The 21551-nt window shown below is 40.6% G+C and overlaps 1 protein-coding gene across 1 annotated transcript in view; it reads left to right on the top strand.

The window, feature by feature from the left end:
• Positions 1 to 16598, top strand: part of IFT88 (intraflagellar transport 88) — a 126391-nt gene extending 109793 nt beyond the window's left edge. The window contains exons 26-27 of the mRNA XM_017548183.2: positions 15946 to 16056; positions 16289 to 16598. Coding sequence (XP_017403672.2) covers positions 15946 to 16056; positions 16289 to 16410 — 233 coding nt within the window. The 3' untranslated portion in view covers positions 16411 to 16598. The remainder of the gene's footprint in view (positions 1 to 15945; positions 16057 to 16288) is intronic.
• Positions 16599 to 21551: the final 4953 nt, after the last annotated feature.

The raw sequence follows: 21551 nt of genomic DNA, 5'->3' as shown, positions 1-21551 counted from the left end.
GCACTTTGGGAGGCCGAGGCAGGAGAATCACGAGGTCAAGAGATCGAGACCATCCCGGCCAACATGGTGAAACCCTCTCTCTACTAAAATACAAAAATTAGCTGGGTGTGGTGGCACATGCCTGTAGTCCCACCTACTCGGGAGGCTGAGGCAAGAGAAATGCTTGAACCCGGGAGATGGAAGTTACAGTGAGCTGAGATTGCACCATTGCACTCCAGCCTGGCACCTGGCAACAGAGCAAGACTCTGTCTCAAAAAAAAAAAGAAAGTTTAAAAAGAGTAAGCAAGTTGTGGAGTTGACATTTGCCTGGCTAATCCCTCATGATGGAGAGCCTCAGATTATAGATACTCATGGGGACCAAGAGATGAGGCCCGGGGCCTCAAAAAGGCCAGAGCAGAGGTCAGATCAAAGAATCTCCGTTATAAAGCTAGGACTTCTCACTGGCAATACCCTCATTAGGTCAGCTAGAAAAGAGGCCACGCTACAAATAATGGGTTTTCACTTTGGTTCTAATGTAGAAAACAAGACAAGCTCCTTTGATAATTCCTAACCATAAGCCCTCACTCACATAGTTTTGGAGCTAGAACATATATTATATCTGTGTGTTCTGAAGAATACCAAGCTGAAAATTTGGTTTAAAGTGGACTTGAGTTGGTGAGGCTACAAGGTGCCTACAAGAAATAAACTTAAATCTTCCTTGGAGGAATGCACTTTAAGTTCCAAAGAACCTACAGTTAAAAAAAAAAAAAAGTATGCACACATGAGGAAACAATCCACTAAGAGTAAGCAACAGCAGAAACTATAGAGTCCAGTCTTCAGAGACTACTGCATCTAATACTGTAATTATCAGGTAAAGAATATATTTTAAAAGTGAGAATACAGATGTCTGAACTCTAGGACTTGATAGATTCAGATAAATTTTTTTAGATAAAGTACTGCCCCCAAAATGAATACTATTTATTATAGAAAATCAAGTCTGCCAGATAAAAATAATTGGTAGCTAAATTACAGAAATAACAGGAGCCACGTACAGTGGGGTACTCTACTTGTGAGGCTGAAGTGGGAGGAACATGGGGCCAAGAGCTGCAGTGCACTGACTGTTCCTGCGAATAGCCACTGCACTCCAGCCTGGGTAACATAGCAAGATCCCATCTCCAGAATAAAATAAAATAACAATAATCGGAAGAAGAAGAAACTAAAGTTATCAAAATCACATACCCAGAGATGAATATGCGTTAAGTATGTACTTGTACCCTGCTTTTGTCATTTCACATTATATCATGCACATCTTCCTCTGTCATCAAATATTTTTACGATTTTCTTTTTTTTTTTTTTTTTTTTTTNTTGAGACGAAGTTTCACTCATGTTGCCCAGGCTGGAGTGCAATGGCGCGATCTCAGCTCACCGCAACCTCCGCCTCCTGGGTTCAGACAATTCTCCTGCCTCGGCCTCCTGAGTAGCTGGGATTACAGGCACGCACCACCATGCCCAGCTAATGTTTTGTATTTTTAGTAGAGACGGGGTTTCACCGTGTTGACCAGAATGGTCTTGATCTCTTGACCTCGTGATCCACCCGCCTTGGCCTCCCAAAGTGCTGGGATTACAGGCGTGAGCCACCACGCCCGGCCGATTTTCTTTTTTTCTTTTCCTTCCTCCCTTCCTTCCTTCTTTCCTTCCCTCCCTCCTTTCTTCCTTCCTTTCTTTCTCTTTCTTTCTTTCCTTCTTTCTTTCTCTCTTCCTTCCTTCCTTCCTTTTCTTTCTTTCTTTCTTCCTTTCTTTCCTTTCTTTTCTAATCTTTCTTTTCTTTTCTTTCTTTTCTCTCCTTCCTTCCTTCCTTCCTTTCTTTCTTTCTTTCTTTTTCTTTCTTTTCCTTTCTTTTTTCTTTCTTTCTTTTCTTTCTTCTTTCCTGTTTTTTCTTTCTTTTCTGTTCCTTTTCTTTCTTTCAATGGAGCCTTGCTCATATTGCCCAGGCTGGAGTGCAGTGTTATGATCTTGACTCACTGCAACCTCCGCCTCCTCAGTTCAAGCAATTCTTGTACCTCAGCCTCCCAAGTAGCTGGGGTTACAGGCATGTGCCACCCTGCACAGCTAAGTTTTGTATTTTTAGTAGAGATGGAGTTTCGGATGTTGGCCAGGCTAGTCTCAGAACTCCTGCCTTAAGTAGTCCACTCCCTCAGACTTCCAAAGTGCTGAGATTACAGTCGTAAGCCACCATGTCGAGCCAATTTTTTTTACATTGTCTTAATAAACATTTTTAACAGTAGAATTGTTGAATGTAAAGGTATGCAAAATTTTAAATCCTTTTTTATGATAGTCAAAAACACGTTAAGACCATCTTACCCATTTTTAAGTGTACAATACAGAGTATTAGCTACATGCACATTGTTGTGCAACAGAGCTCTCGAATTTTTCCATTTTGGAAAATTGAAACTCTGTATCCAATGAACAACTTCCCTTTTCACTCTTCTTTCTCCTCTCCTGGCAACCACCATTCTACTTTCTAAGAATTTAGCTTACATTAGATACCTCATATAAGTGGAATTTTACAGTATTTTTCTTTTTGTGACTGGCTTATTAGCATAATGTCCTCAAAGTTTAACCATGTTGTAGTGTGTGACAAGATTTCCCTGTTTTCGAAGGCTAATAATATTTCATTGTATGTATATGCCACATATAAAAAATTCATTTATCGATGGACAATTAGATTGCTTCCATCTGTTGGCTATTGTGAATAATGCTGCAGTGAATATGGATGTGAAAATACTGAGATCCTCTTCTCATTTCTTTTGGCTAAATATTCAGAACTGAGATTGCTAGATCATATGCTACCTCTATTTTTTCCCCCTGAGGAAACTCCATTGTTTTTCATAGTGGCTGCACCATTTTACATTTCCTTTAAGGATGCATGAGAGGTTAATTTTTCCACGGTCTTGCCAACACTTGTTATTTTCTAGGGTTTTTTGGTGTGTGTGTGTGTGTGTGTGTGTGTGTGTGTGTGTGTGTGTGTGTGTTTTCATCCTAATTGCTATGAGGTGATACATCACTGTGGTTTTAGTTTGCAGTTCCCTGATGAATAGTGATGTTGAACATATGATTTTCATATGCCTGTTGGTCATTTGTATATCTTCAGAGAAATGTCTATTCAGATCCCAATTTTTGGATTGTTTTATTGTTTTTGAGTTTTAATTCTTTATATATTTTGGATATTAACCCCTTATCAGAGATATAGTATGCAAATATTATAGGTTGCCTATTCACTTTGTTGATTGTTTCCTTTGCTGCACAGGAGTTTTTAAGTTTAACGTGGGACCATTTGCCTGTGTTTGCTCTTCTTATGTGTGCTTTTGGTACCATATCCAAAAAAACATCATTGCCAAATCTAATGTCATGTCAATTTTTCACTATGTTTTCTTCTAGGAGTTTTATAGTTTCAGATCTTACATTTAAATGCTGAATGCATGTTGAGTTAAATTTTTGCTTATGGTATAAGATAAGGGTCTGATGTCATTCTTTTGCATACAGATATCCAGTTTACCTAGCACCACTTGTTAAAGAGACCGTCTTTTCTCCAGTGTGTAAACTTGGTGCCTTTGTTAAAGATCATTTGACCATATACATGAGGGGTCTTTCCCCTGGGCTCGCTATGCTGCCGCATTGGTATATATGTTTTTCTTTATGCCAGTACCATACTGTTTTGATTACTATAGCTTGTAGATGTTTGAAATCAAGAAGTGTGAGGCCTTCTGCTCTGTTTTTTCTTTTTCAAGAGTACTTTTGGCTGGCCAGGCACAGTGGCTCATGCCCGTAATCCCAGTACTTTGGGAGGCTGAGGTGGGTGGATCACCTGAGGTCAGAAATTTGAGACCAGCCTGGCCAACATGGGGAAACTCCATCTCCACTAAAATACAAAAATCAGCCGGGTGTGGTGGCATGCACCAGTAATCCCAGCTACTTGGGAGGCTGAGGCAGGAGAATCAACTTGAACCCAGGGCGTGGAGTTGCAGTGAGCCAAGATGGCACCACTGCACTCCAGCCTGGGCGACAGAGTGAGACTCTGTCTCTTGTGGGTTCAAGCAATTCTCCTGCCTCAGCCTCCTGAGTAACTAAGACTATAGGCGCACACCACCATGCCCAGCTAATTTTTATATTTTTAGTAGAGATGCGGTTTCACCATGTTGGCCAGGTTGGTCTTGACCTCTTGACCTGGTCATCCGCCTGCATTGGCCTCCCAAAGTTCTGGGACTACAGGCATGAGCCACTGCGCCTGGCCTCTCCTCACATCTTTTTATGGGGTGGGTGGGTGGGTGTGTGTGTGTGTGTGTGTGTGTGTGTGTGTGTGTGTTTCTTCTCACAGAGACTTGCACTGTCCCCCAGGCTGGAGTGCAGTGGTGTGATCTTGGCTCACTGCAACCTCTAACCTCTGTCTCCTGGGTTCAAGCAATTTGTGTGCCTCAGCCTCCCAAGAATCTGGGATTTGCAGACATGCCCCATCATGCTGGCTAATTTTTGTATTTTTAGTAGAGATGGGGTTTTGCCATGCTGGTCTTGAAATACTGGCCTGAAGTAGTCTGCTTGCCTTGGCCTCCCAAAATGCTCCCAAATTATAGGTGTGAACCTCTGTGCCCAGCCCTTTGTATGTTTTGTGATTGTAACATAATTTTATAGTCATGGTTATCTTTATACTTTTGTCCTTTAAATCCTGTACATTAATTAAAAGTAATTTACACATCACCATAAAATATTACAAAATTCTTTTTCTGTCTCCATAATTAACTTTACCAGAGAGCATTGTATTTCCATATGCTTTTATTTCAACTTGACTCTACTTACCAATTTTTGTTAGGTCAATCTAGTAGTGGTAAACTCCCTCTGCTTCTATTTTTCAAGAAGCTCTTAACTTCACTTTCATTTTTGAAGAAAAGTTTTGCCAGATAGAGTATTTTTAGTTGGCAGTATTTTTCTTTAGCACTTTGAATATATCCTCCCACTACCTCCTTGCTGTATTGTTTCTTTCGAGAAATCTGCTGGTCTTTCCTTGATTGCTTTTTCTGTTTGTCCTGCTGACTCAATAATTTCAAATGATCTATCTTGAGTTCATGGATTTTCTTCTGCTTGATCAAGTCTGCTAATGTTACTCTCAAGTGAATTTTTAAAATTCATTTATTGTATTCTTCAGCTCCAGTATTTATCTGGCTCTTTTTGAGTTTCTAGCTCTTGTTGATATTCTCATTTTGTTCATTTGTCATTTTTCTGATTTTGTTTTGTTGTCTGTCTGTATTCTCTTATACCACATTGAGCTTCTTGAATAAGATTTTTTTGAATTATCTGTCAGGTAATTTATAGATGTGCATTTCTTTAGGATTGGTTTCCAGAGATTTCTTCTTGTTGTCGTTCCTTTGATTGGGCTGTGTTTCCCTGTTTCTTCGTGTGCTTTATTATAATTTGTTGAGATTTGTGCATTTGAAAAATTTTAAAAAGCCACCTTTCTAAGTATTTACAGACTGGCTTTGTATAAGAAATGACCTTTACCAGTCAGCCTGGCTAAAGATTATGGGCATCTCTTAAAGCTTTTATGGGGAAGCAACTTCTCTCTAGCCTTGTATGTGTAATTTCCCAGTTAGAGAGGTTTGCTGGTTTTTCTATTAGGAGCTTGTAGTCCCTTGCTCCCCCTGGTGTCTGTCTGTAGTACTGTAGGATCCCTGGTGCTGCAGCAAGCTACAGAGAGCTCTGGCCCGAGCCATTCAATATATGCCAATTCCCCATGTGCACTCTGAGTCAGATGAGTCAGAAAGCAGTTGTTCAAGCAGCCTCCCTCCCCAAAAAGCCAGAACATTGAATGTATGTTTCACTCTTTTCTTTTTCTGTTTTTTTTTGTNTTTTTTTTGAGATGGAGTCTCGCTCTGTCACCAAACTGTAGTACAGTGGCACAATCTCGGCTCACTGCAACCCCTGCCTTTCGGGTTCAAGTAATTCTTCTGCCTCAGCCTCCAGAGTAGCTGGGACTACAGGTGCGCAACACCACGCCCAGCTAGTTTTTTGTGTTTTTAGTAGAGACGGGGTTTTACCATGTTGGCCAAGATGGTCTCAATCTCCTGACCTCGTAATCCGCCCGCGTTGGCCTCCCCAAGTGCTGGGATTACCTGCGTGAGCCATGGCACCAGGCCATCACTCTTTACCTTCCAAGGGGGAAGCCATGAGCTTGACTTCCTCCTGATCACAGAGAGCTGTACTAGCTTCTGTCTGTGGTACGAGTAGTCGTCTAGCATTACAAGAGACTGAGCTCTCTTTTGTTCTTAGCAGCCCCCAGATACCCAAAATATGCAGTGCCCTATCAGGGTTCAGAGTCAGGTGACACAGAAACCAGTCCTTCCAGCAGCTCCGCCTAAAGCCAGAATGTTTGACACATATTCCACTCTTCTCTTTCCTTCCCAAGAGAGAAGCTGACGTGGACTTTTTCTCCCTATCATGAGCTGTGTTTTAATGCAACTGTTCTTGGCTTCAAGCTTGCTTGAGATATTCTGAATTTCTAACTGGCTTCTGGAGTTATCATAAAGGCTTTGGAGCCATGTGTTTTTAAATAAGTATCTCTGTTGGGGAACAAAATCAAGGGCTCCCCTCTTCTGCCATCTTGCTAACTGCAAAATATTAAATCTTTTATTCTCAGAAAGCTTGTTCATTTGTTTCACTTGCTAACCTGATATTGTGCCATTTTAATAGACAAAACTAAGTCTTACATTTAGAGTCTTACATTAGAATTATTTGAATCTTTAAATTTTGTTGAATATTTGATACATACAAAAGAATACATGTAGCACTTTTAAGTTGTGAAGCATGTTTAATAAAATAAAAATTGATGATACTATCATAAAGCAGATCTAGAATATCCACCATTACTGTTGCACCCACCTGTGTGCTCTTCCTCATTTCGTCTCCTTCCTCCCAGAACAGAAACCTGTGAGTTTTATCTTTTGTATACTTCTAGTTTTATATTTTCCATTCCTTTTTTTGTATATAATTTCACCATCTATGTAAGCAATATATTTAATTTTGCTTCTTTTTGAGCTTTCTAACAAAGGTTTTTTTTAGTATACGGAGTTCTGACTTGCTCTTTTTTCACTTGTTTCTAAAGTTATGTAAGACCAAATATTTTAAATATACTTATTGACCATTTGTATTATTTAGGGAATTGTCTCTTTCTATACTTAGTTTTTTGTTTGTTTTTTGTTTTGTACCTTAAGTTCTGGGGTACATGTGCCGAACATGCAGGTTTGTTACATAGTTATACACATGCCATGGTGGTTGGCTGCATCCATCACCCCGTCATCTACATTTGGTATTTCTCCTAATGCTATCCCTCCCCTAGTCCCCCACCCCCCAATAGTCCCTGGTGTGTGATGTCCCCATCCCTGTATCCATGTGTTCTCATTGTTCAGCTCCCACTTATGAGTGAGAACATGCAGAGTTTGGTTCTCTGTTCTTGTGTTAGTTTGCTGAGGATGATGGTTTCCAGCTTCATCCATGTCCCTGCAAAGGACATGAACTCATCCATTTTTAGAGCTGCACGGTATTCCATGGTGTATATGTGCCACATTTTCTTTATCCATTCTGTCATTGATGGGCATTTGGATTGGTTCCAAGTCTTTGCCATTGTGAACAGTGCTGCAATAAATACACATGTGCATGTGTCTTTATAATAGAATGATTTATAAGTCTTTGGATATATACCCAGTAATGGGATTGCTGGGTCAAATGGTATTTCTAGTTCTAGATCCTTGAGGAATCACCACACTGTCTTCCACAATGGTTGAACTAATTTACACTCCCACCAACAGTGTAAAAGCATTCCTATTTCTCCACATCCTCTCCAGTATCTGTTGTCTCTTGACTTTTTAATGATCGTCATTCTAACTGGCATGACATGGTATCTTAATGTGGTTTTGATTTGCATTTCTCTAATAACCAGCAATGATGAGCTTTTTTTCACGTTTGTTGGCTGCATAAATGTCTCCTTTTGAGAATTGTCTGTTCCTATCCTTCCTCCACTTTTTGATGGGGTTGTTTGTTTGTTTCCTGTAAATTTGTTTAAGTTCTTTGTAGATTCTGGATATTAGCCCTTTGTCAGATGGGTAGACTGCAAAAGTTTTCTCCCATTCTGTAGGTTGCCTGTTCACTCTGATGATAATTTCTTTTGCTGTGCAGAGCTCTTTAGTTTAATTAGATCCCATTTGTCTATTTTGGCTTTTGTTGCCATTGCTTTTGGTGTTTTAGTCATGAAGTCTTTGCCCATGTCTATGTCCTAAATGGTATTGCCTAGATTTTCTTCTAGGGTTTGGGTGATTTTAAATCTTATGTTTAAATCTTTAATCCATCTTGAGTTAATTTTTGTATAAGGTGTAAGGAAGGGATCCAGTTTCAGCTTTCTGCATATGGCTAGTCAGTTTCCTAACATCATTTATTAAATAGGGAATCCTTTCCCCATTGCTTGTTTTTGTCAGGTTTGTCAAAGATCAGATGGTTGTAGATGTGTGGTGTTATTTCTGAGGCCTCTGTTCTGTTCCATTGATCCTTATCTCTGTTTTGGTTCCATATGAAATTTAATGTGTTTTTTTCCAATTCTGTGAAGAAAGTCAATGGTAGCTTGATGGGGATAGCATTGAATCTATAGATTACTTTGGGAAGTATGGTCATTTTCACAATATTGATTCTTCCTAACCACGAGCATAGAATGTTTTTCCATCCGTTTGTGTCCTCTCTTACATCCTTGATCAGTAGTTTGTAGTTCTCCTTGAAGAGATCCTTCACGTTCCTTGTAAGTTGTATTCCTAGGTATTTAATTCTCTTTGTAGCAATTGTGAATGGGAGTTCACTCATGATGTGGCCTTCTGTTTGTCTGTTACCGGTGTATAGGAATGCTTGTGATCTTTGCACATTGATTTTGTATCCTGAGACTTTGCTGAAGTTGCTTATCAGCTTAAGGAGATTTTGGGCTGAGACAATGGGGTCTTGATATATAATCATGTGGTCTGCAAATAGAGTCAATTTGACTTCCTCCTTATTTGAATATTCTTTATTTTTTTCCTCTTGCCTGATTGCCCTGACCAGAACTTCCAAAACTATGTTGAATAGGAGTGGTGAGAGAGGGCATCTTTGTCTTGTGCTGGTTTTCAAAGGGAATGCTTCCAGTTTTTGCCCATTCAGTATGATATTAGCTGTAGGTTTGTCGTAAATAGCTCTTATTATTTTGAGATACGTTCCATCAATACCTAGTTTATTGAGAGTTTTTAGCATGAAGGGATGAGGGATGTTGAATTTTGTCAAAGGCTGTCTCTGCATCTATTGAGATAATCCTGTGGTTTTTGTCTTTGGTTCTGTTTATGTGATGAATTACATTTATTGATTTGCATATGTTGAACCAGCCTTGCATCCTAGGGATGAGGCCAACTTGATCATGATGGATAAGCTTCTTGATGTGCTGTTGGATTCAGTTTGCCAGTATTTTATTGAGGATTTTCACATGGATATTCATCAGGGATATTGGCCTGAAATGTTTGTTTGTTTTTTAGTTATGTCTCTGCCACATTTTGGTATCAGGATGATATTGGCCTCATATAATGAGCTCTCTTTTTCTGTTGTTTGGAGTAGTTTCAGAAGGAATGGTACCAGCTCCTCTTTGTAACACTGGTGGAATTCGGCTGTGAAACCCTCTGGTCCTGGACTTTTTTGGTTGCTGGGCTTTTAACTGCTGCTTCAATTTCAGACATTATTATTGGTCTACTCAGGGATTCGACTTCTTCCTGGTTTAGTCTTGGGAGGGTATAAGTGTCCAGCAGTTTATCCATGTCTTCTAGATTTTCTGTTTTATTTGCTTAGAGGTGTTTATAGTATTCTCTGATGGTAGTTTATGTTTCTGTGGGATCGGTGGTGATATCGCCTTTATCATTTTTTATTGCAACTATTTGATTCTTCTCTCTTTTCTTCATTAGCCTGGCTAGCAGTCTATTTTGTTGATCTTTTCAAAAAATCAGCTTTTGGATTCATTAATTTTTTTAATGGTTTTTGTATCTCTACCTCCTTCAGTCCTGCTCTGATTGTAGTTAATTCTTGTCTTCTGTTTTTGAATTTTTTGTTCTTGCTTCTTTAGTTCATTTAATTGTGAAATTAGGGTGTCAATTTTAGATCATTCCTGCTTTCTCTGTTGGGCATTTAGTGCTATAAATTTCCCTCTACACACTGCTTTAAATGTGTCCCAGAGATTCTGGTACATTGTGTCTTTATTCTCATTGGTTTCAAAGAACATCTTCATTTCTGTCTTCATTTTGATATTTATCCAATAGTTGTTTAGGAGCAGGTTGTTCAGTTCCATGTAGTTATGTGGTTTTGAGTTAGTTTCTTAATCCTGAGTTCTAATTTGATTGCACTGTGGTCTGAGAGACTGTTAAATTTCCATTCTTTTGCATTTGCTAAGGAGTACTTTACTTCCAATTATGTGGTCAATTTTAGAATAAGTGTGATGTGGTGCTGAGAAGAATGTATACTCTGTTGATTTGGGGTGCAGGGTTCTGTAGATGTCTATTAGGTCCGCTTGGCCCACAGCTAAGTTCAAGTCCTGGATATTCTTGTTAATTTTCTGTTTCATTGCTCTATCTAATATTGACAGTGGGGTGTTAAGGTCTCCTACTATTATTGTGTGGGAGTCTAAGTCTCTTTGTAGGTCTCTAAGAATTTGCTTTATGAATCTGGGTGCTCCTGCACTGGGTGCATATATATTTAAGATAGTTAGCTCTTCTTATTGCATTTGATCCCTTTACCATTATGTAATGCCCTTCTTTGTCTCTTTTGATCTTTGATGGTTTAAAGTCTGTCTTATCAGAAACTAGGATTGTAACCTCTGTTTTTTGTTTTTTGTTTTTTGTTTTTTTTTTTTGCTTTCCATTTGCCTGGTAAATCATCCTCCATCCCTTTATTCTGAGCCTTCCTCGATCCCTTTATTCTGAGTCTGCACATGAGATGGGTCTCCTGAATACAGCACACCAATGGGTCTTGACTCTTAATCCAATTTGCGTATCTGTGTCTTATGGAGGCATTTAGCCCATTTACATTTAAGATTAATATTGTTATGTGTCAATTTGATCCTGCCATTATGATGCTAGCTGGTTATTTTGCCTGTTAGTTGCTGCAGTTTCTTTCTAGGGTCAATGGTCTTTACAATTTGGTGTGTTTTTGCAGTGGATGGTACTGGTTGTTCCTTTCTATGTTTAGTGCTTCCTTCAGGAGCTTTTGTAGGGCAGGCCTGGTGGTGACAAAATCTCTCTGCATTTGCTTGTCCATAAAGGATTTTATTTCTCCCTCACTTATGAAGCTTAGTTTGGCTAGATAAGAAATTCTGGGTTGAAAATTCTTTTCTTTAAGAACATTGAATACTGGCCACCACTCTCTTCTGTCTTTAAGGTTTCTGCTGAGAGATCTGCTGTTAGTCTGCTGGGCTTCCCTTTGTGGGTAACCCAACCTTTCTTCTGGCTGCCCTTAGCATTTATTCCTTCATTTCAACCCTGGTGAATCTGACGATTATGTGTCTTGGGGTTGCTGTTCTCAAGGAGTGTCTTTGTAGTGTTCTCTGTATTTCCTGAATTTGAATGTTGGCCTGCCTTCCTAGGTTGGGGAAGGTCTCCTGGATAATATACTGAAGAGTGTTTTCCAACTTGGTTTCATTCTCCCCATCACTTTCAGGTACACCGATCAAAGGTAGATACGGTCTTTTCATGTAATCCCATATTTATTGGAGGCTTTGTTCATTTCTTTTCACTCTTTTTTCTCTAATCTTGTCTTCTCACTTTATTTCATTAAGTTGATCTTCGGTCTCTGATATCCTTTTTTCCGTTTGATCAATTCAGCTATTGAAACTTGTGTATGCTTCATGAAGTTCTCGTGCTGTTTTTCAGCTCCATCAGGTAGTTCATGTTCTTCTTCTCTAAACTGGTTATTCTAGTTAACATTCCATCTAACATTTTTTCAAGTTTCTTAGTTTCCTTGCATTGGGTTAGAACATGCTCCTTTAGCTTGGAGAAGTGTGTTATTACCCACCTTCTGAAGCCTGCTTCTGTCAATTCATCACACTCATTCTTTGTCCAGTTTTGCTGCCTTGCCGAAGGAGCTGTGATCCCTTAAAGAAGAGGCATTCTGTTTTTTGGAGTTTTCAGCTTTTTTGTGCTGATTTCTTCCCATCTTCATGGATTTATCTTCCTTTGGTCTTTGAGGTCAGTGACCTGTGGGTAGGGTCTCTGAGTGGACACCTTTTTGTTGATATTGAAACTGTTTCTTTCTGTTTGTTAGTTTTCCTTCTAATAGTCAGGCTTCTTTGCTGCAGGTCTGCTGGAGTTTGCTGGAGGCCCTAATTGCCTGGGAATCACCAGCGGAGACTGCAGAACAGCAAAGATTGCTGCCTGTTCCTTCCTCTGGTGGCTTCATCCCAGAGGGTTACCTGCCACATGCCAACCAGATCTCTCCTGTATGAGGTGTCTGTTGGCCCCTACTGGGAGGTACAGTCAGGATACACAGGAGTCAGGGAGTCACTTGAGGAGGTGGTCTGTCCCTTATCAGAGCTCGAACACTGTTGAGAAATCCACTGCTCTCTTCAGAGCTGCCAGGCAGGGACGTTTAGGTCTCCTGAAGCTGTACCCACTACCATGCCCTTTTCGCAGGTGTTCTGTCCCAGGAAGGTGGGGGCTTTATTTATAAGTCTGTGATGGGCTGCTGCCTTTTTTCAAAGATACTCTGCCCAGCAAGGACATCTAGTGAGACACTGCCTGCAGCTGCTGAGCTGTGTCAGGCTCTACCCAGTTTGGATTTCCCAGCAGCTTTGCTTACAACTGTGGGGTTGAAACCACCTACTTGAGCCTCGGCAATGGCGGACACCCCTCCTCCCACCAAGCTCAAATAACCCAGGTCGAGCTCAGACTGCTGTGCTGGCTGCAAGAATTTCAAGCCAGTGGATCTTAGCTTGCTGGTCGCCATGGGGGTGGGACCTGCTGAGCCAGACCACTTGGCTCCCTGGCTTCAGCCCCTTTCTAGGGGAGTGAATGGTTCTGTCTCACTGGCATTGCAGGCACCACTGGGGTATGAAAAAAAAAAAAAAACTGCTGCAGCTAGCTCGGTTTCTGCCCAAACAACCACCCAGTTTTGTGCTGGAAACCCAGGGCTCCTGTGGTTGTGTAGGTACCAGAGAGAATCCCCTGGTCTGCAGTTTTGAAAACCATGGGAAAAGCGCATTATCTGGATGAGAGTTCAGGAAATAGTCCCTAATGGCTTCCCTTGGCTAGGAGAGGCAGTTCCCCAGCCCCTTGCTCTTCCCAGGGGAGGTGATGCCCCACCCTGCTTCAGCTCGCCCTCCTTGGGCTGCTCCCACTGTCCAACCAGCCCCAGTGAGATGAACCAGGTACCGCAGTTGGAAATGTGGAAATCACCTGCCTTCTGTGTTGATAGCACTGGGAGCTGCACACTGGAGCTGTTCCTATTCCGCCATCTTGCCTGTCTGTTTTATACAAGTATTTTTTTTATGGTATATATAAGCTTCAAGATTCCCTTTAACAGTGAATTTTATGATTCTGATATTTTTCTCATAAATAAAATTTGGGCATTTTAATTGGTTAATAATTTAGATAAATTGATCTTCAAATTCTTATTTTCTGAACTCATTATATAACTTCCCTCCAGGAGATAGTAATATTACTGTAGTAACATGCATATCATAATTTCCAAAATAGTTTCATTTTATTTAAGCATAAAACCTACCAAGGCTTACAAATGCTTATTGATTTATTTGTACCTGCCCATGTATGGCATTATTACTCCATGAAACTTGGTTGAAAATGATGAAACCACAGTATTCACAGTATTACCCACACTAGTCTTTATAATGAAACTTTTAAAAATTGCATTTATAGTTTTTCAATTGGACAACTGAAATTTTTCAAATGAAGTCAGGTTTTATTTTATTTATTATTTGTTTATTTTTATCTATTTATTTTAGAGACAGGTCTCACTGTGTCACCCAGGCTGAGTGCAGTGGTGCTGTGGTAGCTCATTGCTGCATTGACCTGGGCTCAAGTAATCCTCCCACCTCATCCCCACAAGCAACTGGGACAATAGGTACATGCCGCTCTCCCCAGCCAAGTTTGCCAAGTTTTATTTTTTAAAGGTTTGCTTTTTCCACAAAATTTGAATCTTTTAGGATAGGAATTGTACATTTGGATTTCAGAAGGGCTTGGGGTGCCTGAGGGAGCTATCAGGTTATTTTGGTAATTTACATCTATATGAAAAGTTAAATAATATTGTAGTTACTAAAATGAGGGTGTGTTTCTGACATTCCACAGTATTCCTCAGTGAGCAGCTCTGTGAGGCATTTCTGTCTTCTCTCTCTAATGGGAACACCTACATTTTTGTGGAGAAATTGGTTGTCACATCTTATGCACCCATGAGTCATAGAACTGTTCCTGCCCTTGCCCTTCACTGACTGCAAACCCTAAGGCAAGAAGACCTGTTTGGACCACTCCCTCCCAACTTCATTTTCCCTTTCTCCCCCAAACTTTTCTTCTCATGTACTCATTCATCTTTTAAAAGATTGCTGTATAGTTATTGTGTATATATTTGGTGGGTTATCTTAAACTTTCCTTGGAGACAGGTAGGATATACATTATTCAGGAAAAAAAAGTGAAGTAAAAGAAATATTCCTAGAGCAATGTTTTTCAACTTTATTGACCTGAGCTCACTCAGGCAGTTTAAAAGACACTTGTATACATTTCTGCATGGAAAAAATTAACTTTGTTTTAACAGCAACAACAAAAAAATAGGGACAAAATAATTTAAAACATGCTAAAGTATGTAGACATATTCAATATACTAAAGAGCTTTAATTTCCAGTAACATCAGTGCTAGGGAAAATGGTAAGGTTTTGGATAAGAACCTTAGAGAAGACTTATTTTTGGGGGTCAATTGGCCAATCTTAAAATTTGGGAATTTTAAAGTCCATCTTGTTCCAATTTATTCCCAGAGACATTATCAGTAAACTAAAATACAAAGGTATATTCAAAAAGAAATGGTCAGTGTTTATCAGCGGACTACTCTCACTAAAAGTGAGGCTAACGTAATAGAAAAAACACCACCGTAGGAATTGTAAGGGGAAGAAAGGAGAACTGTGGGGCTAGAGGAGTAGTTCTTTAGAAAATATCACAGCAATTTCTGGTTAAAAAGTACTACTAACATTTCCTACTAATGTTAGTGTTCGGCTCTACCTGAGAATCCTCACTGATACAGATTACATTTTTTAAGGCAGCCATTGCCTATTTGGCAACTATAATTCTTTTTTAAGTTTATCATTATATCAAGCCAAAATCTATTCTGCTGTACGGGGGAAGTCCAGTCCTCTTCTGTATGAACATACTTCAAATGTTTGAAGAAAGTGCTTGTGTGATCCAGGTTCTCTGCCCACTAGGTTAAGCTTACCCAGCCTCCTCTGCTGTTTTTCACGTGCTGTGGTTTTAGGGCCTCTCTCCAGCCTGGATAGGAGGTTGACGATGCAGCTCATGCTGAGCTTGTGACCTCCCTTCTGTTGTTTCTTCAGGTGCTTTGTTCTTGGCTAGATTATACTAGTCTGGGTGATCTCTTACTTTCTCGTAAGTTCTTCCACAAAATTGAAACCTGTAACCAAACACACATTTGAAAGAATAAGTATACAGAGTACTGTTAAGTGATGTTTTATCTGTTTTATAGATTTCCCACAAGAGATTTCTTTCAAATTTTAGAAAACAAGAATTACATCCCTAACAAGCTGGCTTCCAAATGAAACAACCTGAGTGTTTCTTGGGAAATAATTACACTTTAAGATGCATAATGTAGTTTTATGTTTTCTCAACATATTAAACAAATGCATTTTTATTTTTGTGTTTTCAGATAGTGGCCAGAACTGTAGTGCCAGTAGTAAAGGTGAACGACTAAGTGCCAAACTCAGAACCTTACCCGGGACAAATGAACCTTATGAAAGTAGCAGTAACAAAGAAATAGGCAAGTGCTCCCCACCCAGTTCCTCCAGGCGTAGCAGGTCTGAAGAAGACTGGTGAGACAAAGGTGTCGCTGGGAATTCTTACGAATTCGATATTTACAGATAAAATTTAAATGACTTGGGAGACCATTTCTGTTCACTCTGAGTTATTCATTTTGATTATGAGCCTGATTGGTTTCAAATTGTTTTGTTTATTTACATAATGCTAACATGACAATCTCTTTTGAAACCTAGATGCCTCATATGTGGACCCACTTGGCCCTCAAGTAGAAAGACCAAAAACCGCAGCCAAAAAAAGAATCGATGAGGATGATTTTGCTGATGAAGAATTAGGGGATGATTTGCTTCCAGAATAATACTCATTTTAATATGATATTTATTAAAGGAAAGAAATTGCCTTATGAGATCAGCCTCATGTTAAACTTTGGATTAAATAACCTTTTTTTTTTTTTTACTGTCAAAACTTTAAATAAGTGTATTCTATTCTGTAAGTATGCATTTAAGTTCTTTTTTTCTTTTAAGGAATAAAAACATGTAAAACTAATACTTTAGGCCAGTGACTTCTTTACCTTTTGAAAACATTGACACACGGGAAGAAATAAATTTCATAACACAACTTAGTACATATATGTGCGTGTAATCATAAAAATTTGCCCTTATTGCAGTACATGCTAATATTTTCTGTAATTTCATTCAAACAAAGTGCTAGTGGTGGAATCGCTACATTGATTTTATGACTTGCAGCTTGAAAAATGCTGTGTGGACGTAGGCACAACTAATTTAGACTGAAACTTAAATTGCTTGGAGTCTGGAAATTCTTTGGAAGATTTGCCTTGGGGGATTAGAAACACTATTAAAACAATTAAATTTTGGAAGCAGCATAAAGGGTAATGAGATAAAGCACCAAACCATAACCCTAGTGCTCTTTTCCCAGGTTCCCTTCTACCTCAGCCCAGCGGTGTGCACCAACAGCACAGAGCAATAACAACTCAGACTGCTTTTCCCGTTTGTGACTTAGTGGGGTGGGGGCAGGACTGCCTGCATTTTTCTTTAGCAACATGTTTGGCTGGTCTGGAGTCTGCAGAGGAATTCCAATGATGAGGAAGTCAGAAGAAGTAGCTTATCTCTAACACTATACTAAAGAGAAGGGACCCTTCAATCTTATTATACCATTGTCTCTGCAGTGTGCATGCTACTGTTAGATGCAGCGAAGGAAAACCAAAACTAGACCACACTCCTTGCTCCCAAAGTAGGTTATGCTCTAATGGATGAGACTCCAGCAAATACACTAGACATCCAGTATGTGCAGAGAATCATTCAAGATGCGGGGGATACTGTAGTGAACAGGAACTATACCTTGCCCTCAAGGAGCTTAAATCTGGTGGGGAAGACCAGATTTGTTTGTTTGAGACAGAGTCACTGTGTCGCCTAGGCTGGAGTGCAGTGGCACAATGTTGGCTCACTGCAACCTCCACCTCCTGGGTTCAAGAAATTATCTTGCCAGCCTCCCGAGTAGCTGGGATTACAGGGCTGTGCCACTACGCCTAGCTAATTTTTTGTATCTTTTGTAGAGACAGGGTTTCACCGTGTTGGCCAGGCTGATCTCAAACTCCGCCCACCTCGGCCTCCCAAAGTGCTGGGATTACAGGGGTGAGCCACTGCGCCCAGCCCAGAAAATATATTTTTAAAGGACTCTAGGTAATTGTTAATTACAGTCAAGAGAACAAAATGGAGTAATGCAATAGATAGTGATTATGGAGGAGGAGGTCTAAGAGGTGGCCTTGGTATTAACACTAGAATGGTGAGGAGAAGGCAGTGCTCTGGGCAGAAGGAGCAGCAAGTACCACACACTGAAAAATGAGTGATGTGGATGTGTCAGAGTGTCATTGGGCTACCGTGACAATGAGCGAGAGTTTGGGGTCCAGCAATGTGGGTGGTGTGCTCTTGAGGCAGGAAAGGGAAAAGAGATGAGATCCAAAGGTAGGGTTTAGACCATAGAGAGCCTTATAAAGACAGTGATCTTACTCTAGTTATCACAGAACAGCCGCTAGAAGGTTTCATGCAAGGGAGGTGAGTGAAGTGCTTTCATTTAACCTTTAGAAACCAGTCATCACGCTGGTCACCATGACCATGAAGTGGGCGTGGGATGGAAGAGAAGAGTGGAAACTACTAGCAGTAGCCTGAGTGTGAGGTGAATGCAATTGAGACCAGGATTTTAGCAATGGAATTTGTGAGAACCGGTCAGATTCAGCATATATTTGGAGACAGAGCTGAGAAGACTTACTAATAGATTGGACATGGATTGCGAGGGAAAGAGAGGAAAAGATGCCAAAAACTGTGGCTAAAACGGAGTGGCTAGTGTTGTCTTTTTAGTAAGAAAGGAATAGGCTGGGAGCAGTAGCTCACACCTGTAATCACAGCACTTTGGGAGGCCGAGGTGGGCGGATCGTGAGGTCAGGAGATTGAGACCATCCTGGCCAACATGGTGAAACCCTATCTCTACTAGCTGGGCGTGGTGGTGCACACCTGTAGTCCCAGCTACTCGGGAGGCCAGGAGGCAAAGATTGCAGTGAGCTGAGATCGCGCCATTGCACTGCAGCCTGGGCGACAGTTTGAGACTCCGTCTCAGAAAAAAAGGAAGGAATTGATTTTGGGGGGAATAAGTAGATATGTTTTAGCCATGTTAAATTTGTCTCGTAAGCATCCAATTTCGAATACAAAGAATGCAGTTAGACCTTAAAATCTGGAGGTCACAGAAGAGGTGAGGGCTACAGGTAGAAATGTGAGAATCGTCTATGTACACTTCGTACTTAAAACCATGAAACTGAATGAGATCACTTAGCTCTGAGAGGGAGGATAGAGAAAAGAAGTATAAGCAACGTGCTCATGAGTACAGGAGAAAAAGGATGGCCCAGCAGAAGAGACTGAGAAAAGCAACAGGTGATTAGGAAGTGTCCAGATTCAAGATTCCATTTCTGAGGAGGATGCAGTAGGTCATGGAAGGCCTCTGTATTAGCTAGTGGGAGAAAACAAATCATTGCAAAAATCATGTTCAAAGTCTCTGGAGAGCTGTGGAAGCAACAACACTAAAATTGCAGAGAGGAAAGAGCCATTGCTAAATAAACTGCTGATCCTGCCGGTTTTTCTGGAGACATTTGCCAGTTCTAGGCATGGGCTAAGAGCTGGGCTTTCCCCAGGGAAAAGGCGTCATCTAGAGGGAAGAAAAACTAGCAGAGCTTTTGGTGGTCACGTGGGGTTGGCATGACAAACTGGAAACTTACAGAAGCCCCAAATGTCTGTCTGGCGTTCCTCCATGGGGCATTTGCTGGAGTGCTATTTCAGGTGGGGTCATGCTGAAGGCTGGGGAACTGGATGAGGCTTTTAAAGGCTTAAATCTCCCATAGCTCTTAGGGGACAATGTCCTGCTAGAGGGAAGGGCTTTCCACAGGATATTTGTTGTTTACCCTCAAGATGTTTGCCATTTTGGGGACAGGTGTAGTGGCTTGCACCTGTAATCCCAGCACTTTGGAAGGCCAAGGCGGGTGGATCACTTGAGGTCAGGAGTTTGAGACCAGCCTGGCCAATATAGCAAAACGCTATCCTTACTAGAAATACAAAAATTAGCCAGGCATAATCCCAAATAGTACAAAATTTAGCGAGCTGTAATCCCAGCTACTCAGAGGCTGAGGCACAAGAATCTCTTGAACCTGGAAGGCAGAGATTGCAGTGAGCAATCTCTGTGTCACTGCACTCCAGCCTGAGCAACAGAGCAAGACTCCATTTTGAAAAAATTTTTAAAGATATTTGCTATTTGTGACTCTGCATGGGGGCAGGAGGCTAAGGATCTAAATTCAAAACATTGAGGGGCCAACTTGACTCTCTTTCTGTCTTCCTCAACTGCGGAGACAAATCTTCTAAGCTCCTAGTCAAAAGTCTAGAAGGACAAACATGAATCAGGAGTGGACTGACCCTTGCAAACGCTCCAGCCCAGGCTGGGTGAGGTGGCTCATGCCTGTAATCCCAGTGCTTTTGGAGGTTGAGGCAAGAGGATTGCTTGAGGCCAGGAGTTCAAGGCCAGCCTGGGCAACATAGTGAGACCCATTCTCTACCAAAAAATTAAAAAATTAGCCAGGGCATGGTGGCATGCACCTATAGTCCCCATTACACGAGAGGCTGAGGCAGGAAGATCACTTTAGACCGGGACTTCAAGGTTACAATGATCTGTAACTGTGCCACTGCACTCCAGCCTGGGCAACAGAAGGAGACCCTGCATCTCAGCTCAATCCCTGGCTGGATTGAAGTAATTAGTCCTGAATCCTGTCTGCCTCACAGAGGAAAGAGAACCCTTCTATGGTAACAGTATCATTTGCAGTCTCTATGGTTCTTATACATACAATGCTTGGCATGTAACAAAGAAAATTACTAAAGTGCAAAGAGTCAAGAAAATATCACCAGCAATCAAGAGAAAACATAAATAGAAGCAGTCCCCTAGATAATCCAAATAATGGATTTAAGAAACAACGACTTTATAACTAGTGTGTTAAATGAATAAAATGGATAAAAAGATGGAAAATTTCATTTGGATGTTGGAATCTGTGAAAAAAGATTCAAATAAACAACTTAAAATTGAAAGACACAATATCTGAAATTAACTTATTTGGATGGATTGAAAATGTACCAGACACAGCAGATGTCAGAATTAGTGAATAGGTCAATAGAAAAATATCCAAACTAAAGCAAAGAGAAATTAGACTGGAAACATAAAGCAGCTGATAAAAGACACTTGGGTCACAGTCAAGAGTTTAAATAATTATAATAGGAATCAGGAAAGAAGTGGAAGGGAGAGTGGGGTGGAAGTAACATTAGAAGAGAAAATAGCTACAATTTCCCTAAATCATTAAAAGACATCAAGCTACAGATTTAGGAAGTTCAGTGAACACCAAGGAGATACAAAGAAGACTACTCTGTAGTTATACTGTGCTCAAACCGCTAAAAACACCGGGAAAGTCCTTCAGATAACCAAAATTACAAGGACACGGTACTTTCAGAGGAACATTAATAAGATTTACGGCCAACTTTTCAATAAAAAACTGGGAAACCAGAAGACAATAGAATGGTATCTTTAAGTGCTGAAAAACAAAAATAACTCTGCCAATCTAGAATTCTATTCCAGTGAATACAACCTATAAACTTAAGTTAAAGACTTTTCAGCCCAGGCACGGTGGCTCATGCCTGTAGTCCCAGCACTTTGGGAGGCCGAGATGGGCAGATCGCCTGAAGTCAGGAGTTCAAGACCAGCCTGACCAACACAGTGAAACCCCATCTCTACTAAAAAAATACAAACATTAGCCCAGTGTGTTGGCAGGCGCCTGTAATCCCAGCTACTGAGGAGGTTGAGGCAGGAGAATTGCTTGAACCTAGGAGGCGGAGGTTGCAGTGAGCCAAGACTGTGCCACTGCACTCCAGCCTGGGCAACAGAGCAAGACTCCATCTCAGA

The sequence above is a fragment of the Cebus imitator genome, unplaced genomic scaffold (assembly GCF_001604975.1).
Source record: "Cebus imitator isolate Cc_AM_T3 unplaced genomic scaffold, Cebus_imitator-1.0 Scaffold204, whole genome shotgun sequence".
Classification (NCBI taxonomy): domain Eukaryota; kingdom Metazoa; phylum Chordata; class Mammalia; order Primates; family Cebidae; genus Cebus; species Cebus imitator.
Note: the sequence above shows the minus strand (reverse complement) of the source record. Positions and strands in the feature narration are given on the sequence as shown.